The following is an 18103-nucleotide window of genomic DNA, read 5'->3' on the forward strand; positions in this document are numbered from 1 at the left end:
TTATCTTATTATTATTTGTATTGTTTAAAATATCTCTTTTCCCTTTACATATAAATTTATGATTTTCATAAACCACTGTGTGTATTAAAACCTATAAGTTCTACCGAATTGACTATAGGGCCAACATGTGGTGCAGCTTATAGGTCATGTGAAAAATGTTTCATTTAACACATGGGTAGAAAGTAAGTCTCTAAAAAGACAGAAATCTAATTATATGTTTTATTATATCTCATTGTTAGTTCTAAAAATTAAAACACAAAATCTCATTCTTAAGTGAATATTTAATTAATAATTATAATGTAATAAAAAGTTTAAATGTTATTGAAAAAGTTTTAACGCTACATTTTTTTTCGATGTCTTCATATCAAATCAGCAACTGCAAAATAAAAACAATATTTTAGTATAAACTTCATACTATATATTCAAGACAATTTTGTTATATACTTTAATAATTAATATAGTTTTTATACAGAATAAAAACTAAGTTATGCACATAAAATTTTAAGCTATTACTGTTAATTTTACAACATAATATAATATTTATCATAATTAAATCAATAACTATTTGTTAGCTTTACCATTCATGGGCATTTCATCAATTTGTGTGGAGTAATATTGTTCAATATCACGTAAGATTCTTATGTCATCGCTTTTAACAAAATTTATTGCAACACCTTTGCGCCCAAATCTTCCAGAACGGCCAATTCTAAAAATGAAATAATTGTTATTTCAAATCTTAACAAATTTGAATAATTAAACTCAGTAAATTATGTTATACAACAATTAAAATGGCGGAGGGGGAGATACGCTGGTATAGATTTTTATTATATTTTGTACTAGTTGAACCCGTGCACTTCGTAGTCCATTAAAATTCCTATCTTTTATATGTCTTAAACTGTATGTTAAATTAGTTTCCTATGATTTTGCTAGTAGTATACTTTTATACTTATAGATAGATAACGATTGAAATATACTAAGTAATAAACTTACAACAATATTCAATTTAGTTTATCGTTATGTAATTTTATTAGTTTTATCAAGAACAGTCTGACAATTCAAATATTTGATTGAATGATATTTGGGCCTATCACTTTTAATTTAGCCTATCTTCTTCCCATAGGTCTAATAACTCTAATATAACTCTGTACCAAAGTTTGTCACAATCGGTCCAGCAGTTTAGGAATGCATAAAGAACAAACAGACAGACAGATATACATATATATATATAGATAAATAGATTTAAAGTTCACAAAAAAATTATATTACCTGTGTATATACAATTCACGGTTGTTTGGCAAATCATAATTTATAACCAAAGAAACCTGTTGAACATCAATTCCACGAGCCCAAATATCTGTTGTAATCAAAACTCTCCTGTATATACATATTAATGAGATATGAGAACAATTTGTGATATCTTTGTTGTAATAAATTATTAAGTAAATTTAAATATTCTCAAAAATATAAAGATATACTTGAAACACTTACGTTTGACCAGCGCGAAATTCTTTCATAATAGCATCCCTTTCTTTCTGTGGCATGTCTCCATGCATTGAACTTACTGTGAAATTTGACTCCCTCATTTTTTCTGTCAACCAGTCCACCTAAGCAATATAATATTTTGGTTTCTTATGATTCACATTTTTATCTTATTTTAATGATCAATGACTAACCTTCCTCTTAGTACTGCAGAAAATAACTGCTTGAGTTATAGTTAGTGTATCATATAAGTCACACAAAGTGTCGAATTTCCATTCTTCGCGTTCAACAGCTACAAAGAACTGTTTAATTCCCTCAAGTGTCAATTCATCACTGTAAAAGGTATTAATAAGTTAAAAATTTAAAACAACACATTACTAGTCAAATATTGACAAACCGTTTTACTAAGATTCTTATTGGATCGGTCATAAATTTGTTTGTCATTTCCAAAATTTCATGCGGTAACGTGGCTGATATAAGAATAACCTATAAAATTATAAAAAATATTTAGTTGGTTAATTAGCTACCAGTGATAGCTCCTACTATGGTGCACACGAGCCTCAGGAGCATGTGAACCACACAAAAAAATGTAATAAAAATTTTTAGATTCCTCTAGTAAAATAAATTATAATCGGTAATTGTGTAAAATGGTTTGTAGTTTTGTGAAAAGATGTGTCAATTAAACAATTCACTTATGGGGTGGTGGCCATACAAAAATAAGTTACATACATCAACATGTCGCCAGTTAGTAATATATTATGGTCATTGGAAGCAAATTTAATTTGTGCATTGAACCTATTTTTATCACGCCACAACGTCACATTGATTGTTAAAACTATAACACACCATCAACATTAGCTAAAAATTGCCAGAATTAAATTTAGATAATTACACTATTTAGGATATGTATCATGAATCCAAGGACCAAGATATGCAAGATAAATAACAATGTGTCTCATCAATAATATTTTTTAGGCTCTGAAACATTTCATATTGTGGCAAGATACCTTAGTTCAGACATGAAAAATGAGCGCTGGCCCTCCATGGCCCAAATCATAATCTCCATTATAACAATTTGGTTCTTAACATTGTATTGCCATTAAGTGTATAAAATGGTATGTGCAGTGATTTGACAACCATTATCAAAAAACTGCCAATTGGTGCATAAAGGTCAACACTCATTTTTCAAGTCCGTGACTATCAGACCTGTAAAAAATACTTTTAAAAAGTATTTGAGTAAATACTCAAATACATTTTTTTTTAAGTATTTAAAATACTACTCAAATACTTCAGTTGTATAGTATTTCAAATACTACTCAAATACTTTTTTAAAGTATTTGCAATACTTTTCAAATACTTGTTGTTTTTACTTGAAATGAAATGATCAACGAACAGTGGTCTACGAACAGTACGAACTACTACACATTAGTGCATACTGCATACACTAGTCTTTAAATTTATAAATAAAAGTATAAAACGTTGGAGGCTTGCAGCTATATAGTGGAAAAATGTATATTATTCCCGTTATCCTGCATAACCATTAAGGCAGGCATTGTATGAGATATTATCATTTATCAACAGTTACTTATCTAGTTAGTAGTTATCTAATAATGCAAAAGGAAATATTATTATTAAATATCTATTTTTAGAAACCTTTGGGTTTCGAGTTTTTTGACAAACACTGAAACACAGAGACAGAATATTAAATAAAACTATTATTCAATTATTGTAGTTGGCAATAATATTTTTTCAGCCAAATATTTCGAATAAAAATAAATTGTTCGGAAAAAAACCAAAGTATTCAGTACAAATAAGTACTCAATACAAAAAAAAGTATTTAAAATACCATTCAAAATACTTTATGCTGAAAGTATTTAAAAAGTTATTCAATACTTAAAAAAGTATTTGAATACTTTTACTCAAATACTTTACAGGACTGGTGACTATAGCACTTAAATAGCATTGTACTGGGATCCCAGGAGAAAAAAGAACTGATCTCATATAAAACACAAATATTTAATTAGTAAAAGTTATCTTAGGAAAGGTGCTGCTATCACTTATCATATATTCGTTTTATATCTGGTATAGCTTAATTTGTAGTATGTACCTATACCAAAATTTATATTTTTTTACCAGCCTACATACTACATAGGTAGGTTTGTGCAGCTTCTTAAGTGAACCACACGAGCTGATATTGTTAATTACAATAAATTATAAAAATTAGGACTTAAATCGATTCGAAAATTATAGTTAAGGTAATAATCATTTAAAAGTTTTAAATTAAAAATTTTAGTTTTAGTTTAAGATTATTTGAACAGCATAAAATCAAAAAATATACAACTACATTATTAAAAATAGATAATAATAATTTAATCATACTTGAGTAGCAGGTGGCAAGAAACGATAAACATCATATATTTGTTCTTTGAATCCTTTATTTAACATTTCATCAGCTTCGTCCAACACCAATGTTTTAATATTGCGAGTACGTAATGCTTTGCGTCTAATCATATCTGTTAAAACATTTTAATAAATTAACGAGAATTCAAGAATAAAATCATTATTACATACCAAACACACGTCCAGGAGTACCAGAAACAATATGTTGCCCAAAGTCCAATTTTCTTAAGTCTTCTCCAAGGTTAGTGCCACCAATGCATGCATGACATTGAACATTAAGATAATCACCCAATGCTAGAACCACCTAAAATATATTAAGTTTTATGTTAAATTAAAAATTAGCAATTCAAACTTATCCAGAATTATTATTTTTATATTTAAATAAAGAAAACAATTAATTAGGTATAATGAATAAATAGTACAATTAACATATTTTGTAAGATAATAATTAAAAATAAGTTGTTCAATAACAATTATGATGAATGATGATTTTAAACAAAAATACCCAAGTCAACTTTGTTATTATGATTAAAGTCTACATTTGTATGCAATAAAAATTATTAAAATAAATATGTATTAAATATTAATGCATAAAAAAATAAAAAATGTGGATAAAAAATATAAATGTGTTATGATGATGCGCCTCAATTTTTTAAGAAATATATGAAAATATAATCTTATTTAAAGTTACATACTCTAGTATATACTGTTTCATTTACATAAAAAAATAAATATATCGAAATATACAAAATTCTGAAAAAAAAAATGCACTACAAACACTCATTATTTTCTAAACCAATTATCGGCATTTCTTATACCTACTGAACTGCATACAAATCAGGATTTTAAAATTTGAATATATTTCAATTGTATTAAATGAGGTATAAAAAGATGATTTTTTTAAATAAAAAAATTTAATTAATTAAGACAGTGTCCTTATTTTAAACAGAAAATTTAATTAGTTATGTCTGTAAATTGCATTATATTATTTATATTGATATGATACTAATAATTATTTATTTATTTATTATTCTCAGGACAATTTAACATTTTTTTTAGTTTAACTAAGGAAAATACTCATTAAAGAAATATAAAGCAATATATTAATTTACTAATTGTACTAGAATTATATAAACAAACTTAACAGTAGAGAAAAAAGAGAAAACAATAAAACAAATTAACTGAACACGAAAATACCTATAGTAGGAGATATATATTATGATTACATAAATTATTAAAATATTCATCATATATTACCTAACCTATAATAATCTCATAAAAAGAGTTTATAGTTGGTTTGTTTTTGATTTTAGTAGCCCACATAGTTAAGAAATTATTTTTAAAGTTACTATAAGAAGGGAAATCCTATAATGTACTAAGTACATAGTGTATAAGGCCTACTTAAACCTATCTAAACAAAATGATTACTACATTTGCCGTTTCTTCTGCTGGTATTATAATATTTTGACTTCTAATTTTATATTTATATTATTAGATATTGATTAAATTATGTTTATTTGATTCACAAATATAAAGAAGTTATTAAAATTTTAAATAATTAATTGTAATCAATAAAAACTTTGTATGCATTTTTGATATTGAAAAAACAAAAACAATGTCGTACAGTAAATTTGGTCGCTTAGCTTGGATTACAGCAGGAGTTTTACACTGAACAAAACAGTTATTGTTATGTTGTTTGTTTGTAAGACAGGAACAACACATGCAAGCGAGACATCCTCTTATATTGTATGATAAATTGTTACATTGAAGTAATTAAAAAATCGGCATTTGCCATCCAGGGTCTAGTTGATACTTTTGAGAGGATAGGTTAGCCAAATAACAAAAAATAATTTCTATAACATGGAGGTGAAATTCTAGGTTTCCAAATAGGATCTATTTTCTTAAGTCATTTTCTATAATTAATATTTAAAAAAGTCATATACCAGTTTTACCTATGACTATCAACGCTATATTTTCTGTGTATGATATGGTTTGTAAAGCCATATTTAATAGAATACCATAAGCACAAATTTTATGTTTAAAAATGAAAAATATATAATTGATACCTTTTGGATTTGTACAGCAAGTTCTCGAGTTGGCGACAAACATAACACTTGTGTATCTCTTAACTGAGTGTCTATAGATTGTAACATTGCGATAGAAAATGTAGCCGTTTTACCAGTTCCTGATTGAGCCTGGGCAATGACATCGCGTCCTTTGATCATTGGCTTGATGGCTCTTTGTTGGATAGCTGATGGGCGTTCAAAACCTGAAAGAACACAATTCAACAATATAGAACCTTTACAATAGAAATTACATTACAATGGCAATGCGCAATGACCATGATTGGAAAAAATTCACTTACCGTACGAGTATATCCCACGAACCAAGTCTTCCCGAAGTTTCATATTATCGAACGTCGTCAGTACTTCGACATCTTCACTGGTTTCAAACTCGACGTGCGATAAATCTTCGGTAAGTAGTCCTGTACGTCTGACGGCCATTTTGTAAGTTATAGTATTTAATAACTATATTCACGAATAAAAATTGTTAACAACCAGTCATCTACTAAGAAAACAATGTAAAAATGATCGAATCGTCAACAAAAGTCAAAAATCGTTAGAGAGTAGAGACAGTTCTAAACTCATACAATGACAATTATTACAATCAATTGCTAAGCGTCCAGCGAGCGGTGACGCCGTGACGGGAAAATGAGGTATTGTTAACAACAACATTTTAGCGTGTGTTCAAGGTGATAACAGCTAACAAAGACTATACCAGGTTACCGGTTAGAAAGTCCGATGGCTTTTATACCAAACTATTTGCCGCCAAAAGTTTGAAATTCAAATATAATATGTATGATATTAAGAAAATGTGAAAATAGTGTGTAACTACTGGAAGTCTAGAAGCTAACTACAGTTTCTTAGAAATACAAAATATTATTACTATTTATTGAAACGAATCATTATGATACTGTAGATATAAAGTTTATTCTAAAAATCCAGTATTACCATAATGAGTATCTTGACTTCCTAGGCAAATCAATAAAATTAAAGATGTTTTACAACAGAAACCGTTTCAATAATTTCAAGCTAATTACATTTAAAAAAATATTTTCATAGAATATATTTTTTTAAATTTTAAAATCATGATTTTTATTTTTACTTTTATTTAAATATTATATTTTAAATTTTTGCTAACAACTATATTGTTATTTTTTTTTTTTTGAAATTATATAAACATTTTGATATTGAATTACATAAGTAGGTAAGTTTTTATTGTTTGAAATTATATTGTAAATCATTTCATAAAATTTAATTTTTCTTATCTATTTAAATAAATTACTGTTGAGTAATAAGCATTAAATAAATTGTTGAGTCACAATTGTAGGTATTCGGTAGTAACAATAGTAATGGATTTTTGAGGTGGATTGTATTACTCATCCTATATATCAAATTAGAATAATTTTGTCTATTTTAAAATAATTATTGCATAGGTACCTAGTATATATTTAGTAATTAGTATATTGATGTACGATTTTACGTATACATTTTATTATTATTATATTATTATTTTATAAGATATTTATCTATTATAGATTCTATAATAATAATATCTCCATTTTATAAGTATGTATAAGTACTTTTTTTGTTTGAAAAAATAAATAAATATTACAGTTCAGGTGTTTTTCTTGATAACAGATTTCAGAATTGATTAATTTACCTCATATAAGTTTATGCAGCTTATGTTTGCGATAGGAAATTATGATTATTCATGTATAATTATCATTAATAATAAATATAAACATCATCAATTAAATGGTGATATATCAATTACTACAATATAAAATATATCAAAATTGTTTACACTACCATTACATTATTATCATTATTAAAGTTAGGAAGTTAATGAAATGATGACTTTTGAATTTTTTTTCATTTGATTCTATACAATGCTATCCTAGCTAAAAATTAGTTTCATGCTCCCTTGATGCAGAATATTTTAATTTTATTTTGCATTTTTAAGTATTTTAGCTATAAATAAATTTTTATTTTATAACGTCATATTTCAACATTTTCAAGTCAAAATTTTTTAATCTTTTAGGTCATTTTTGTGTAGTTTTTATACAATTTGGGACATTTTTCTCAAATTTTAAATTAGAGCAAGTGTTAAACCCAAGTTTGGAAACAATTTAAGTTATTTAAAATTTAACTTTAGATTTGGATTTACTGTTAGAGATTTTGGATGTTATATATTGTCAATATAATATTGATAAATAAGTGCTCTTTCAAACATACGCCAATCATACACGCCTTTCAAACGTTACACTTATCGAGTATTACATTTATAAATTCTATGGAAAAATGCGATAAACAAGTTTTTAAGGAATTTTTATGTGTTTTTTAGGTCATCACTCATCAATATCCTGACTCAAATCATTATTTATTATTTATTTGCATAATAGGTATAAATTCCAAGATCTAACTCACTCAATAGATGTGGCATTAATTAAATTTTGTTTTTAGTACCATATAGACATATAGTTTTAACATTCAATTATATTATATTATTTATATTTCATATAATATTTTTTACAATACTAGCTGTGAATTATTTAAATTTGACAGGCGTATAATATTATTTATTAAACTAGGTTATACAAATTTATTATGATACAAATAAATTGACTCATAACTTAATTATAAGACCTTTGAGTTTAAACATTGATTTACATAGAATATATAATTACTTATATAAATATATATGCTCATAGTAATGAGCATATAAATATAATTAATCAAAAAAAAAAAAAAAAAAAATGGATATTAAGGGAGGTAGGTAATAGTTTGTTTAGCATAGGTATTTGATCAAACCTGGAATAATATAATTTTGGACCCAGGCCGTAAAAAAAATTAAGGATCAATAAAAATGATCAAAATATTGGTACCTAACCCATAAATAAAATTTCATTAGAGATAGACAAAGAAAATTTACATTTCATTATTTTTTAAGTACTCACAGCATAATATTTTTACACAAAATGTTTACTTGCTTTTGTATTTAGTAGGTTAGGTTAGTTTGCTATAGGGGCTCACTATTGTCTGATTTCCGTGGTGGGCCCATGTCTATGGCCCCCTGCTCCTCAATAATCTAGACCTATTATCAAATGATAATTAATTTCTTTGGATTCCTACATAGCTTGGTATCCAAGAAACAAAACTGGGCAAGTAAGTAATTTTTTCAACTATTTCAAATTAAGTTACTTTAATATAAAAACTAACTAAGTTAGAAGATAAGTTAGTCTCTGAAATTTTCCAAATTTCAAACTTAGAAGTTAGATTGTTGAAAATGGTAACTTATGCTAGAGTATAAGTTAGAAGTTAGTTTATTTTAAAATGTAAACAATAAGTTATCTAACTTCATTGATTGATGATGATTGAAAAATTAAATTAAACACATTCTTGATTTAATAAATAATTTCAGTTGTTACTTTATTAGAACTTAAGTTATAATAAAAAATATAGCCTATAGGTATATTATACAATTATATTAGCAGTAGTAAATAGTAATAATATTTTATTCATAAAAATATTTATTGAATTTTAATATAAGTGCCATTCCAAAATTCTTATGAGATCCACACTTTTCATCAAATAGCCACCTGTACTAAAAAGTCTCTCGACATGAGCACTAGGTATATAGGTACTGTAACTGCTAGGGAATACTTGTTTTATACTTGAGGTATAATTTTTGTATTTCTTTTGAAAACGCTCTTAATTGTATATACAGGCCAAAATCAATGAAATGGGAATTGATTAGAAATAAAAAGTCAAGAATTAATGTATTTTTCAAAAAATTCAAAAAGTACTAAATATGCAATATTAAGGCTGTTGGAGCACACCGTATTTTTTGTAGTTTTAGACCAATAAGCAGAAGATTAGTTTATGTACTTCCCGATGTCCGATTATAATTTTAAAAATATGTATGAGCTCATCATCAAATTTTCTAGGTTATGTAGGAAACACATTTTTGATTTTTGTATTCAATAAGGCTTAAAAAATATGTTTACTTTTAAAAAAAATATGAAAGTATTTTTATTTTAAACACATACATTCAATTTTAAAATATAATTTATTTTTCCTACATAACCTAGTAAAATTGACATACATCTATAGTTTAAAATTGTTTTTTAAATCTAAACATTTTTTTCTGTTGTCTTTTAGATTCTGAAGGAAGTGATGAATGTATTGATTTTACAATGATGTGTGTTTTAGATTCTGAGCGGAGCGATGAATGTATTGATTTTACCATGATATGTGTGTTTTTTTTTTTGTGTGTCTGTCATCAGTCATCACGTTTTGGGGCAGTAAAAATGCTTCGATTTTTGACTTCAGTACCTCGTTCGATCAGAAAGTGAATTTAGTTGGTACTTTGGGGGGTCAAAAGTAAAAAATTCTCAATACTTTTCTAAATAATCGAGAAAAACAAACTAAAAATTAAGGGAAAAACGGGAAATTTTACGCACACTCATTTTTCGACAAAATCGATTTTGGTTTTTGATGTAACTTTAAAACAAATGAATATAGTACATGAAATTTTCACCGAATATTTATATAAGTATATTCTATAAACTACGCAATTTTCAAAAATTTTTGACTTAAGTTTAACTATTCATAGGCATTTGAAATTTTCGATCATTATTAGTTTTTTTAAAAATAATATCGATAAAAAAAATGTATTTGTTAGGCAGAAAAGCTTGAAAATTATAATAATACAAGGCTCTTAACATATTGTTACAATAGCAGTTGAAAAATAAAATAAATTCATAGTCACAATTTTTTTTTATAAGCATTCAAAGTTTGAATTTTGACAAAATACGTAAAAATCACAAAATTCACAAAATATTTTAAGCTAGAAATTCATAAAAAATTTCCTTTTTATATCTAAGATTTGAAAATTTAATGCAAGATTCCTTAAAAGTTTTTCAATCTTTATCACAAATAAAAAGTCCACCGGAAATTCAAATTAAATTTCTATGAGCATTTGAAATTTAAATTTTTACAACATTGGATTTTCACTTTTAGCGATTTCTTTATTTTGGTGTAACTCTAAAACAAATGATTGCAGATACTTGAAATTTTCACTGAATGTTTATATAGGAATATTCTATATTTGATAAAAATTTTCAAAATATTTAAATTTGATTTGAGCTGTTTACTGACATTTTAATTTTTCAACTTTTTTAGTTTTTTTTTCTATAAATATCGATATAAATTTATTTGTTCGGTAGAAAAGCTTGAAAATTTAATACAAGGCTCCTAACATATTTTTACAATAGCAGTTACAAAATAAAATAAATTCATAGCCACAATTTTTTTTTACAAGGATTCAAAGTTTGAATTTTGACAACATACGTAAAAGCATTTAAATTTTAATTTTGACAACATACGTAAAAATCACGAAAATTCGCAAATTATTTCAAACTAGAAATTCATAAAAATTTTTCTTTTTAAATCTAAGATTCGAAAATGTTTAATTATCTATAATATATCCTAGACAGATAAACCGTCTTCGCTCAGAATCGTTTTTCGTATACAATGATATATAATATCATTGGATTCAAATTTAATTCCATCCATTACAGTAACCCTCTTGTAACCTACTGTACAGCAGAGCGACATCCACGACTTACCCGCCTTTTTTTTTGTGTGTGCCTGTGTACAGCATAACTAGTCGAATTAATGCTTCAATTTCAAACTTTGGGGGTGGTTTCCGATGTAAAAGTGAATATCCTTGGTGCATTATAAATTAAAAATTAAAAATTTTCCAACAGTTTTCAAAAAATTCGAGAAAAACAAAATAAAAATGACAGAAAAACATGAATTTTCGGTGTTCGTCAATTGTGCCGGATTTGGGACACTACCTGTATGGCTGTATAGTATACATCTATTGCGCTATAAAAAAGGTATATTACTTTTTATTAGTATACATCAATTGTGCCGGAGCATTTGACAATGACACAGACTGTCTTGGTTAGTTTTAATTTTTATAATAATTATATTTTATTATAATATATTATTTAAATATTAATTTATATTATTATTAATATTATATTTATTTATATTAATTATATTATTTTTATAATAATTTGTACAACAATAAACAAAAATATATACATTAGGTACACACAATTTAAACAATTTAAAATCTAAAATTCGATGACTGTAAAAGTTTTAAAACATTTGATATAAAAGTGACTTATCTGGCTATTCTGGCAACATTAGCTACATCATATTGTGAAGCAATTAAAAATATGTCGAACAAAATTTAATGGTCAAATATCATATTAACTAGTCAAGTTAGAAAATGCCTAGCTTTGCCAAGAAAGCATTCTTAAATCTAAATATCTAACTCTCCAGAAGAGCACTGCGTCACATCGATTTATTATTTGAATAATCTATATAATATACATTTTAAAATTGAACCCCAATTTTTCATTTACGTACACGTCTCGAGAAGTAGGTGCTCGGTGAATTTTAGTACAGTTTTTACTATTGAATTGACCTAGTCTCGGGTAAGGTCAAGCACATAAGCATACTAAAACACGTAATTTGGGTGAAAAAAGGTGTCCGGCAAACAGTAGTTATTGCGAAAATTCAAAATTAACTTTAAAATAAGAGATACTAAAAGAAATAACTATAAATTATCTGAATAAAAATAATGTATACGAAAAACAGTTTATTCCCTCACAATTTATCATTTATTATTTCTTCGGTGTAAAATACATAATACGTCATATACTATTTTACAATGGTTATTTTGTTATTTAAAAAAGCGGGCATAGAACGTTGTATTGAATTTGCAATGCTTAGGCTGCAAGTACAAATATTCTAAATGCTATACATTTTTAACTACAAACAGTGGCGTACGCAGAATTCTTTAATGGGGGGGGGGGGGGGGGGTTACCATATTTTATATACATATATATTAAAAAAAAATCTTTATACAATTGTATTCTTCTTATATTTAAAGACTATGTATATTTTATGGACTAAAAACACTAACCTATTAAATAATAACTTAATATTAATTCGTCTCGATGATTTTGATAATTCATCTAGTACTGCGTCTGTTGAGATTTCAATATCCCGATGAATATTTACCATTGCTAATCCATTTAAGCGAGATATTCCGGTTGCATTTCGTAGATAGGTTTTGATACGACGAAGAGTCGAAAAAGTCCTCTCTGGTGTGGTCGTTGTTACTGGTAGAGTAACAAGAATAATTAAAAGTTTTCGTATAATTGGAAATATTTTTGCATCACATACAAGTAAAGCTGAATGGGTATTATTAAGATTGTCATTCATTTGGTTTACATAATTCCACCATAATCTAAGTTCTCTGATAATTTGTTGTTCAATGCAGTTAACGATTTTTTCAAAACGACGTACTAAATGTACAATGTCAGTCTCAAATTGTTTTTTGAATTCTTAATTATTTATTTTTGATTGCAAGAGACAGTGAAAACTTGACAAAATTTGTATATGATCTAACAAAAGTCTTTGAATTTGGGTAATAAAAAAATCTAAAAATGGAATGAATATTGAAACACGAAAATATACTTCAGGTGAATCTGTTTCAATATTACTACGGTGTACTTGCCTGCCAACTTTTCGTGGAATTTTAACATCAACATCCCATCAGAACATATATTTTGAACATCATTGAAAATATAATTAAATTATTTTTCACTATCATTACGCATTTTAATTAACATTTCTTCAATGTTTGTTGCGAGAATCATTGCAGTTGATAAGTCTAGATTTTCTGTTTGTAATAAACGCCTTAAGGGAGAAGTTATTCCAAAGACCTTGGCAGTAGTACGGAGGGATATCTGGAATTCAACATTCTGAATTGTGGATAATAGCTGTAATGCTGTAGAACAAGTAGTTTTGTCTTGCCACGAAGAAATGGTTTCAAGAAAAATTGTAACAGCATTTTGTAGTTCTAAGAAAATTAAAATTGATTTATGTCGTTGAATCTCTCTTGTGGGACATACATTTTTAAGTTTAGTGGCTTTTGTATTTTATGTTTATGTTTAACAAAGTGAAGTTGTGTGGATGATATGAGTATTGATATTTTCGTTATTCATAGGAAAAGAAATAATTTCGCCTCCATTTTATTTCCTCGACGGTTGGTTTATAATATTTACATTTAACGTTACTTGCATAATCACACAATCGCTACTATGGCGACAATAGTACCTTGTTGGGTATGTTTATCGATTAAATAATTTCCGCTTACATCTTAGTATAGGTAAAAAACGCGTACAATATTTAATATATATTTATAAACGGTTATAAATACTTGTTTGTTGTGTGATGTACAACAATAATAACAAGTAGACATAAGTGAACAGATATTTTAATCCTAGAATATTGTTCTTCACTCCATCGTCAATAATCGCTGGGACAACCATATTATATAATCGTGACCGCAGCACGATACGGCCAGATTTGCAGGATAGGCGTAGTTCAATGACTGGCACTTAATATTGTACAATATATCATGCAGCAGTGGCCTTTGACGCGTTTACAAAGGTCAGCCACATATTTTATATCACATTGAATAGAGGTAAGTTTCAGGCAGACCACACTGTGCACGGCTCCAAACGTCATCATGACCACGGATACCGACGATTGCGATGTGAACCAATCCCCACCGACGGGTCTTGTGCGCGATGTTTTCCGGTCCGTTAATAGCCTGATGCCAATTCCATTCACGGGCTGCCGGATCCACATGCTGACCAAAGCCGAAAAGCTGAGTTGGCCAGTTACGATGATGTTAAAGCTGGACACGAACGGTCCCAAGCCAAGCGGCCTCTGGGTGTCGGGTTTGTACGAAATGGCGCAGAGGGATGGTCTGAAAGCGTCCGCTATGACCGACCTGAACCCCAAGTCGGGAAAGTGGAACTTCGAGGCGATCAGCCGATTGGAAACCGGTGAGAACTGGCTGGACGCGTCCTTGACTGGACAGGTGTGCGCATGGACCCGTCCGGTCAAAGTACAGGTCAACTTAGACTACTGGTTTCCGACCAGGACTCTGTCCTTATGCATCGATCTACTGTTCAAGCAATGCGCCTTTCAAATCTTGCAAGTAAACTTATAATCATACGTATTATGCTATTGTAGGTATCTAAATATATACATAGTATAAAACTCTGTTTATGTATATGAAGACATATAATTTTAAGTCTACGAATAAATAAATCATTTTTAAAGGGTTAAGTATACAGGGTATTGTTTGTTACAAAGTTTGTCTTTGTGTGATGTCACTAAATAATGAAAATATATAAATATTTTTTAATTTTTAAAATCATAGCAAAATACTAGTTGGCTCCTGTCAATATCAGTTATAACAAGGGGTCTTCTTGAGTAACGGTTCTCACTTTAATTTCAATAACCTCATCGTTGTCCGCAATTATACTAAAAATATTGTAATATATTAAATAATTTTAATAAAAATGTGTTAAACCCGTGCGACGTTGTCAAACTGTATTCTGGAATAAAAACAACACTACTTTTTACCTTATATAGTAAAAACTATTGTACATATTATTTTTCCCATTTTAACTATTTTTTTAAATATTTTCGTTACGATATTATGCAATTTTTTTATTATGATGTTATGACGTATTCATTTTTCATCGGGAGTAGTTCTATAATACAACTAGTAGGCAGGGTTGGGTAAGATACTAAAAAAAGTATCAAGATACAAGATACTTTTATACTTACAATCGAATTTAATTAACTATTAAATGTAAAATGTCCATACACAATTCACTCAATACTTTCTATATATAAATATTAATAGTTTTATAGTCATAATTATTATATTAAACTAGCTGAACTAGGCACTTCGTAGCCCTTTAAAAATGCTATCTCTTTTATGGCCCATAGTTCATATTGTTTGTAAAATTCATTTCATGTGATGATGCTATTAGTATATTTTTATACATAATGATAGATACCTAGTGTTTAAAATATTTTATAATCTTACAACGATATTCAATTCCGTATATCATTATGTAATTTTCTTCGTTTTTTCAATATAATGTTGACAATTTAAATATTCAATTCAATGATAATTAGGCATAACACTTTCTAACTTACCATATTAATAAATTATATAAATTCTACATAAATATCTTTACTTTTGATATTATTTTCTATTTTATGTGGAAATACCTATAAACGGGGTATAGGTAGCAGATTAATATTTTATAAGAACGAAAATTTTAATTTAGTGCTTATCTTTAAGACTGCATAATATAATATGCATATCGTATACGTGCATACGGCCATAATATAGGTACCTTAATTTAATTTTATGTTTTTCAAATTATCTTACAAATTATAAGAATATATGTAATTCATTTTTACGTTATCGTCAAATTCGGCTCGTTGCACCAGGACAATTTTTCGTAAAAATGTCTTGGTTAGGTTACAGAACAAATGTTTACAATAATAGTATCTTGTACCTATTTTGGAAAAAAGATTCATGATACTAGAATAAAATGTATCATGATAATATTATACAAGATACTATACCTATTATACAATTATATCTTTGATACTGCCAACCTTGCTAGTAGGAAATAATTAGAGCTCGGATTTATATGTAAATACATATTTTTACCATAAAATGATAAACTTATTCCAGAAAGTCATGCTCATAAAATGAGTTATGTTTGATTTTACATGTTTTTATATATTTTGTCATGAATAATTTGTTTTTACATATATCAAAATTATTCAATTTTTCCCACATATTTAGACAATTTAACTGTTTTAACAAGTTTTCTTCAGAGTTTAGAGTGATTGAAAGCTTACAATAAGTAAACCAACAGTACCTACTTACATGACTTTTGTAGTAAAATTTCGTCAGGTCATTGTTGTCAAGCGGACGTATTTTGAGTTTTGACGTGGCTTATAACACAAGTTCCACGCGGACAAACTATCGTCAAACGAGCATTCAACGTATAGAACATATTATTATTACTATTATATTTTTTAGTTACTTCTGGATACGATTTTATCGGCTGAAATATCAGATATTTTATCGTAATAAGATTAACATAATAAATGTAGTGCGTATTTCGTGGGCTTAATCTGTGTTCATTGTTCACCATTTATGTGTTTATAAAAATCTATTGCAGGTAACATCGAATGCATAAAACGATTTTACGATAGAATAGAAACAAAAAATCGTCTCAATTGAATTTAAAAACTTAAAATGTATTTTGTTATAAGTTGCAATCATTATTTTATTTTTTGTGTAAATACATATAAATCTGAGCCTTAAATATAACGTAATTATTATGCAAATGTATAAAATATGTTAAATATGTATACGTGATCTATGTATTTTTAGATAAGGTTTGTAGTATGTACAATTATTTTTAAATTGTGGATAGAATTTTAGCTACATTTGTCATCGAAAAATTGACTCATCCCTCATTAATATTTACCGTTATCGTGTTCGTTGGCAGTCCGTCACGGATCGGCTGTCCTTGGGCGTAAATCTGGCGTTCAAAAATGATACCACTTGCGGTCTCAATGAATCTCAGTTAAGACCGAATCTGGTGGCCAAGTATGCCGGGCCAAATTATCTGGCCAGTGGAAGAGTGAACATGACAAACTGGGCCTTCAAGCTGGCGTACTATCATCATTGCACCGATTGGCTACAAACAGGCACTATGTTCGACCTGAACCCTACCAGCTCAGTGGTCACTTCCCGGTTGGCGTTTCGCATTCTGTCCGACACGTCCGTGTTTCGGGCAGCCATCGACACAAACGGCATTGTCAGTAGCCTGTGGGAAAAGCGGCTAGGCGATCGGATGGCCGTGTCACTGAGTATGTTCCTGAACCATGCGATACTGGACAGCTATGGGGTGGGCATCGGTCTGTCATTCGAATGACATGTAATGATATGATTATGACAATGATTATTGTCGTCCACAATCACGCTCATAAATTTTTTTGTGATTGATGTTGTTTTTGTCGTTTTACCTTTAAAATTGATTAGATAATAATATATGTTCTTACTATAAAAAATATATACAAATACCATTAACTTTCTTTCACAAACGAGTAATGCTCGAAGCAGTCGTAACTCTAGTAGGTACCTATAACTATGCTTTCACGCATATTTGAACATTTAT

General features: G+C 27.9%; 2 protein-coding genes across 3 annotated transcripts; one reads left to right on the top strand and one right to left on the bottom strand.

Annotated features, from left to right (window-relative positions):
• Positions 1-261: 261 nt before the first annotated feature.
• LOC107172388 (eukaryotic initiation factor 4A-III) lies at positions 262-6590 on the bottom strand. Of its 2 annotated transcripts, XM_089215864.1 has the most exons (10): positions 6245-6589; positions 5946-6148; positions 4051-4183; positions 3859-3992; positions 1877-1965; positions 1674-1812; positions 1489-1604; positions 1267-1374; positions 579-706; positions 262-376 (listed from the first exon to the last, which is right to left on the bottom strand). In XM_089215864.1, the coding sequence occupies exons 1-10, from the start codon at positions 6381-6383 to the stop codon at positions 360-362; spliced, it is 1206 nt and encodes a 401-aa protein (XP_089071990.1). In that variant the 5' UTR covers positions 6384-6589; the 3' UTR covers positions 262-359. The 2 variants fall into 2 exon arrangements, with proteins under 2 accessions (XP_089071990.1, XP_089071991.1); XM_089215865.1 differs by lacking the exons at positions 262-376; positions 579-706 and having other exon boundaries at positions 1263-1374; positions 6245-6590.
• A 7662-nt stretch (positions 6591-14252) lies between these two features.
• On the top strand, positions 14253-17895 carry LOC107169434 (uncharacterized). The gene is made up of 2 exons (XM_015519165.2): positions 14253-15036; positions 17432-17895. Exons 1-2 carry the CDS (start codon positions 14560-14562, stop codon positions 17858-17860), a joined length of 906 nt encoding a protein of 301 aa, XP_015374651.1. The 5' UTR covers positions 14253-14559; the 3' UTR covers positions 17861-17895.
• The last annotated feature ends 208 nt before the right edge of the window (positions 17896-18103 follow it).

This window comes from Diuraphis noxia, unplaced genomic scaffold (genome assembly GCF_037042655.1).
Source record: "Diuraphis noxia isolate RWA-SAM2 unplaced genomic scaffold, SU_Dnox_SAM2 contig0001, whole genome shotgun sequence".
Lineage (NCBI taxonomy): Eukaryota > Metazoa > Arthropoda > Insecta > Hemiptera > Aphididae > Diuraphis > Diuraphis noxia.

Bases quoted from the DNA above. Each gene is read 5' to 3' on its own strand.
- LOC107172388 (XM_089215864.1), bottom strand. From the start codon at position 6,383: ATGGCCGTCAGACGTACAGGACTACTTACCGAAGATTTATCGCACGTC. The intron at 1,605-1,673 runs GTTAGTCATTGA...TATATTGCTTAG, and splicing joins TCTGCAGTACTAAGAGGAAG to GTGGACTGGTTGACAGAAAA. The intron at 1,375-1,488 runs GTAAGTGTTTCA...ATGTATATACAG, and splicing joins GAATTTCGCGCTGGTCAAAC to GAGAGTTTTGATTACAACAG.
- LOC107169434 (XM_015519165.2), top strand. From the start codon at position 14,560: ATGACCACGGATACCGACGATTGCGATGTGAACCAATCCCCACCGACG. The intron at 15,037-17,431 runs GTAAACTTATAA...GTTCGTTGGCAG, and splicing joins GCGCCTTTCAAATCTTGCAA to TCCGTCACGGATCGGCTGTC.